The 7,241-nt window shown below is 33.7% G+C and overlaps 1 protein-coding gene across 1 annotated transcript in view; it reads right to left on the bottom strand.

The window, feature by feature from the left end:
• Positions 1 to 220: 220 nt before the first annotated feature.
• LOC145670647 (ganglioside GM2 activator-like) overlaps positions 221 to 7,241 on the bottom strand; it is a 29,697-nt gene continuing 22,676 nt past the window's right edge. Inside the window, exons 4-5 of the mRNA XM_081739437.1 lie at positions 3,864 to 4,025; positions 221 to 367 (exon numbers count right to left, since the gene is read on the bottom strand). Coding sequence (XP_081595563.1) covers positions 221 to 367; positions 3,864 to 4,025 — 309 coding nt within the window. The remainder of the gene's footprint in view (positions 368 to 3,863; positions 4,026 to 7,241) is intronic.

Here is a 7,241-nt window from a genome sequence, read left to right as displayed (position 1 = left end):
TATTGGTTTCTTTTGTCTGAGGCACTAATTGTCTTTTTAAATCGCATTATTATTTGCAAAATGAAACTCAGGGCTAATCTAATTTGGCTTTATTTCTTCCTTCTAAGATTATACATTTAAATTTACAGTATAGTTTAGGACATGTGAGAAGTTTGTGATTTCTAATTATATAATTGGTAAAATATTACAGAATACTTAATTTAAGAAACGTACACTTGATTTATTCAAGTTCAAATTTAAAGTCAAAACAAGCTACTTTCAGATTTCCTTTGTACCATTTTATGTTGCCTTTAAATAGCCCTGTGAAAATTGTAGGTATATCTGGAAGTTCAAATGTTATTGATCCTGCAGGTATTGTGTATTTGCCCTGGAATATTTAATTAGACATTAAATGAAGGGATGTGGTAATAAAAGTTTTACTATTTTCAAGAAACTAAAGAATATTCTTTCCACAGCAATTAAACTTACATTGAATCTTCTTATTATATATAGTACCAGCGAGACTAATTCTGAATACGTATACAAGTATTTTGTACGAATTACATGTAATCAGACATTAATTTCTTTAGAATCTAATTTCTTTTTTCCTATCAACCTGATTAGTTCTATAAAATTAATTATTATTGTGATTAGGAATAATTTTACTAAATTTATTTCACAATTTTCTATAAATAATCAATGCACATCGATTCTAAAAGATTTATGCTCAATGGGAAATGCTCTATATAATCTTATTTCGCTATGGAGATGATCTTAATAAAATATCATAAATGCTTTGTGGACATATGATCAACATGCGAGTCAGATCATCAATCGATTTATTGTGGAAAATTATCTATTTTCACTTTCACGTTATGTATTACGTTACTTCTCATATTTTACTGATAATGAAACAGGATCACACAAGAAATTGATAGGATTAATAAATATCACTTTCTACACTCAAAAGACGTAAGTTCCAGAATAGTGCAGGCTAAACATGCATTCAATAGCAAAAGAGAACTGCTAACATCAAGAAATGTTTTGCTGGATGTTCGTAACCGATTTGTTAAGACCCTGGTATGGAGCGTGGCGGTTTACGGATCAGAGACGTGGACATTGAGGAAAGCTGAAATATTCAGGCTGGAAGCATTTGAAAGTAATATGGTGTTGGTGCAGAATGCTGCATATATCATGGACCGAAAGAAACAGGAATGACGACGTACTAAAGAAAGCTAATGAAGGACGACAGATCATCAAGATAATAGGAGAAAGAAGAAACAGAATGCTTGGTCATCTTATTCGGCTCTCCGATTGGATCACAGTGCTGATGGTGGGAAAAGGCAGAATTAAAAGCAGGAAGAGCAAGATCAAGGATAGAATATCTAGATGCAATTACGAAGAAGAGACTTTATCAAAGTATAAAAGAGTTTTCCCAAGGGAGAGGAAAGTTTTAAAATTTCCATGTTCTACACCAACCTATGGTTGAGTGAACAAAAAGGAGACATTCTAAATTTCACAAAAATCCTGACAATGCCTAACAAATTATTTAGTATCTCGTTTGTCTTAAGTTTCAGAATAATCAAACTATTAGTGAACTGGAAAATTATTAAAGAAAAAAAAATATTGTAAAAATATCGATCTTAAAATATTTCTATCCTTTGCAGTTTGTATTTTGTATAGGGCGAACGTGATGCAATATATAGGTTTTGGGTGGAAAAAGCTTTAAATTTCAGCGTATTATGGTAATTCGAATAACTTTAAACTGTAAGATCACGTTAGATACAATATCACTGTTGCAAAGAGACCCTGGACTTAAAACGGAATATATCCTTTAGATTACTTGTATATATTCTATAATACAAAATTTTGACAATATCAAGGCGTGGATGCCAAATAAATTCAAAAGCGGGTACATATACTTCTTTAGTAGATAAAAAATCGAGATTTTTCTATTACAGTTCAGAAATACCAATATATTAATAATATTAAATATTAAAATCTTTTATAAATAATTTTATAGTTAATAACTACATAAAATTTCCTATATATCAGTTAATGTTAGGATCTACACAATTGATTTCAAGAAGTCACACGCATCGAGGCCAGAATTTTCCCATTATGACCATCTTGGTTGATGAGGCCATCTTTCACTATGACACTACATTGGAAATAAAAATAAAATTTAACATGAAATCCGAACCAGATACGTTTCCACAGGAAAATGTACCAGGTTTTGTTTCTTATGCTAATCATAAATAGTTATAAGCTTTACAATTATTTTAGGTTAAATAAAGTATTATCGTATCAATGAAAAATTACGAAATATGTTTTAATTCTGAACATAAATAATATTAATATTTATAATTGTGTTGCTAATTATACATTACTAAAATTTGTGATATTATATATATATATATATATATATATATATATATATATATATATATATATATATATATATATATATATATATATATATATATATATATATATATATAAACCTTTGTCAGAAAAGTTACAGGACATTTTTTTATTTCTGAGTTTGCAATACTAAAAATGAACCAGTGTTGTTCTTATGTTGTCTGGTATGTGTTCTTACTTGACATGACCTTGGCCAACTTTCAGAACAAACTCACTAGGTGGCAGGGCTGTGCTTAGGAGCACACTGTTCGGGTTGTTGTCGCATTAGTTAAGGTGACACAATGGATGCTGATTGTGCGCAAAGAGTAAACATTAAATTCTGCGTTAAGCTCGAGAAAACTCCTAGTGAAACGTACGCCATGATTAAGTAAGCATATGCAGGCAAGGCACTTTCAATAACTCGTGTTTTCGAGTGGCACACGAGATTTCGTGAAGGCAGAAATTCTGTGCCAGACCAGGTCGCCCGTCTACAGCAAATAACGATGCAAACGTGGAGCGTGTATGGCAGTTATTGCAAGAAGACCGTGTTGTAATTGTGCGTACGTTATCATAAGAACTGAATGTGAATCATATGCGTGTCATAAGGTTTTACGCGAAGATTTAGGAACATGGAAAATCGTCTCTCACTCACTGACAAACGAACAGAAAGAGGAAGGACGAAGAAAGTCTGCTGAATTATTAGATAGGGCCATACGTGATCCCATACTTGTGTCAAAGGTTAATGCAGTGGATTAAAGTTGGTGTTGCCAGTGTGCCCCTCACACAAAGGTTCAAAGTGATGAATGCCAGAATCATAGACTACCAACCTCGAAAACATTTAACGACAACCTTCAAGAACAAAGACAATGTTAATCGCGTTATTTGATAGTAAATGATTGGCTCACCATGAGTATATTCCTCCTGGTCAAACAGCGAACCAAACTCTTTACATCGAAGTCTTGAAACGTTTGCGACAAGCAGCTCGACGTCGTAGCCCTGATTTGTGGCATTTTCAGGACTGATTCTTACTGCATGAGAATGCAAGACACCATACTGCTTTATCTGTTAACGATCCCACATCCGCCATATTTGTCTGATCTCTCACCTTGTGATATTTTCTTGTTTCTGCCAGTGAGAAGGCGATTGAAAGAAAAGCTTCATCAAGCTATCGCTGACGTCCAACGGGCTGTGATAAATGAGCTTACACGCATTGCAGTTGAATATTTCCCTGTTTGCTTTCAAGACCTCCAGAAACGTTGGCAATTGTGTATAAATAGCCGAGGGGACTACTTTGATAGGAGCTAGTATCATTACTTGGTAAATGCAATTTTCTATTTTTTACGGCCTTGGTCCTGGAATTTTTCTGACGTTATTGGAAGTCCGTTAAAATTGGAAATTTATCTTAAACTAACAGTTCACTGTACCACTTTAAGCTTTCTTGGGATGAATTAACAACAATATTTTCAAACGTTTTTCTCTACCTTTCTCAGAGGACATGTACAGGGAACTTCTTTTCCGTTCAAGTTGCATTTTGATTCTTGAGGAATTATCTTGCACACATCATCTGTAGTGCATCCGCCGATGTATTCACATCCAATTGTCATGTATGTACCAAATATATTCTTCTCAAGAACAATTTCAGACTGAAATATAATAAATAGTTTTACTGCTTCAAAGATAACTTAGGATTATGGTTTATCAAGCTCGATTCATCAATACTTAATACTAAGACAGGAAAATAAGCTAGGATAATTGAGTTTGCAAAACACATTTTGCACTTTTGTCTACTTATTAAGACATTAGATTAAAAATAAAAAAAATACACTTTGTTCCTTACTCTTCCGCATGAATATATGCGCTTTGTATAAATTATTTAGGTGTGATATGTTATCGATAAAACAATATAAACATAGTCGCTATTTTTGTGAGCCTTTCACTTCAATTCAGTAGTTGGCTTCCTCACCACTTTGGAAGTGAATGTCAGTAATTAGTGATCGAATATATACAGGGTGTTTCAAAACAACTCCGACAACGTTTCGGAAGTGATTTTTGACACCAAGATAAGACGAACAGTACAGACCAAACTGGGAGCACAAATGCTTCCTTTTGGAGTTGTAAGCTGCCAAAAACATGAAAAAAAATGAAAGTTAAAAGTCCATAGCTCAAAAATTATGGAATCTGCCGTAATCGGGTTAAGACTTCACTTAGGACCTAATATGTGTACTATCCAAAAATACATGTTTCAGAATCTTACGATACGCAACAATTTTTGTAGAGGCTGTTTGGCTACGGGCATATAATTTGAAGTACTCACCAACTTACCTGTATAAAAATTATTGAGGAAGTACAACTGGATTCTGAAACATGGATATTTTGTTACAGCACATACTAATTCCTAAATAATGTTTTGATCCGACTACGGTAGATCCCATAGTATTGTAGCTATGGACCTTTAAAGTTCGTTTTCTCATGTTTCGGCAACCTGTAAATCCGAAAGGAAGCACTTGTGCACCCAGGATGGTCTATACTTTTCGTTTTATCTTGATGTCAGGAATCACCTCCGAAGCGTTGTCGGTGTTGTTTTGAAAAATTTTGTATAGATAATGAGGTAAGCATGTAATGGTACTAGAACCTAAACCACTGATATCCTTATTATTAATTTATTCAAACAACTTAACTTTTGACGATGTTCTATCCATAATTACCTTTCGTGCTATACACCGTTTTTAAGGTTGTTATTATGTCTTTGCAATAAGCTTTCAATTAAACGTCTCATGATAGTTGTTGAGATATGTAGATGACTTTACTTTTTCATCGATTTTCCATTGACTTTAATGTTGACATTGAGTGATTTTGTACTACGTTCCATCCATTATGGAACAACCTTTTTTAGATGTAGAATCTACATAGTCTACTCTATATTTAAGCTGAATTTCAGCCATCTCCCTGCTTTGGTTTTTGAGATAAGTGGAGGAATTGTTTGTTTTCATTGATTTTCCATCGAGATTAATGTTAATGTTTCCTGCTTTATGATTACGTTCTATTCATTTTAGGACAATTTGTTTTTGGGATATACAGTACCTAGGTAGAATCTACTTACAAGGGAACAGATTCAAGTGTGACACGATATTGTGGGCAAGTTTATGCTCAATAGAAATGTTTTTGTGAACAATGAATTCCATTAGGGGGAAAACCCTCAATCTCGTTCCGGAGATAGAGAGGGGAAAGGGGAAAGCTGGTGCTCTGATATTTTGTGGATCTTCGGCTATGTTGCGAGTGAATATGTTCGAAAATTGCATTTTAACTTTAAGAAAGATACCTCAGAGCAAATAAAAGTGTTGTTGAATGTTGAGGTGAGTGGCGTAGCTTTCACTCGGAGCAGAAAAACAAGGAGCTATGAGGAATAACAAACATCATTGACAACAAAGAACAAAATTGTATGATATTACTTACTAACATATATCATGACTAATTCGTAGGAAATGAGAAAAGGTGATACGAAAATGTATTATATTGCCAAAGGAATAGAACGTTATTATGTGAACAAAATACAAGGGCATATTTTGTGCAAAAGTGTTACACAAACTATGAATTAATAAACAAAAATATTATCATCCACTAAAAATCGAAAACCTATAGGCCTGATATACTGCATATCACATAAAGTTGTTGCATGTAAACATGTTGTGTGTACATATTAGGGTTTGTTTTGGTGACCATTAATGCTTTCATTTAAATCAGCATCACCAGAAACATAAAAAATTACAAATTCTGTTTCACATTTTGATACAGGACTGCAAGAAAGAAGTAGATCTTTTTCATTTAAAAAAGCTGAAACTGTATTGTTGAATCATGTTGATGTTCCTAATCACCTAAAGCTTTGCAAACACCCATTTCGTCCAACTTCGATTCCTATTGCGGAAATTACGATTATTTGGAAAGTTTAAACGGTTGTCAGTTTCAATTTTTGTCGATGGATCGTTTTGATTTTCACTCTTTACTATTATATAGAAACACATACTTTTGGGTCATTTTTCATTCCGATCGGTTAATAATTGTAGAAATTATAAATGTTTGTAAAGTTCGGACGGCCGCCATTTTTTTACATTTTTCATCCTATTTGATCTGATGATGCTTTTATTCGATTCACCATACCAAGAAACCTATACATAGCCACCTTACACGCCTATTTCATGCAACTCCGTTATTTTTGCTCTCCTCCTCCAAAACACTCTTCCCCTAGAATTTTTGTGCACTCTTCGAGTTGTAACCCTCATGTCTAAGGCGACATATTACTAAAGTTTCGTGGATGAAGAAGTTATTCATTTTTGAAAGTCTCTTTTACTTGTACTATTGCTATATATTCAAACCTTTGCAAAATATCTTAGCACCAGCCTTCCACTTGTTCCTCTATATCTCCTGAAAGGTTGAAATCGAGGATCTTCCCCTCTAATGGGTTTAATTGTGCACAAAAGTACTTCGTTTGCGCATAAACTCGTCCACAATTTTGGGTCACACTTGAATTGATTTCCTCGTTAGTGTCTACATTTGAACTGAATTAAAGCCAATTTCCCGAAAGTCTGTCCACATCATTGCAACCGGATAGTCCCTTAGTACAATAAATATGGGAAACTTCATACCAAGGTGACAGCAATACTAAGCACTTAGAGAAACAGTCGCGTCACAATTACAAGCAGGAAGGAAAGTGGATTTTTGGACAAAAGTAGTGCGGGCGTAGATACACCACTAATATTAGCTAGCGTAAGTATTATACGTACGTGCATACGTCACTAAAAGGAAAGATATAATTACTTTGAAATCACTACAGGCATCATTCTTTGGGGATTTTAATTACACTA

Source organism: Thermobia domestica, chromosome 14, assembly GCF_964235325.1.
Source record: "Thermobia domestica chromosome 14, izTheDome1.hap1.1, whole genome shotgun sequence".
NCBI classification, from domain to species: Eukaryota; Metazoa; Arthropoda; class Insecta; order Zygentoma; family Lepismatidae; genus Thermobia; species Thermobia domestica.
The sequence above is the reverse complement of the archived record's forward strand: the minus strand, read 5'-3'. Positions and strand labels throughout refer to the sequence as shown.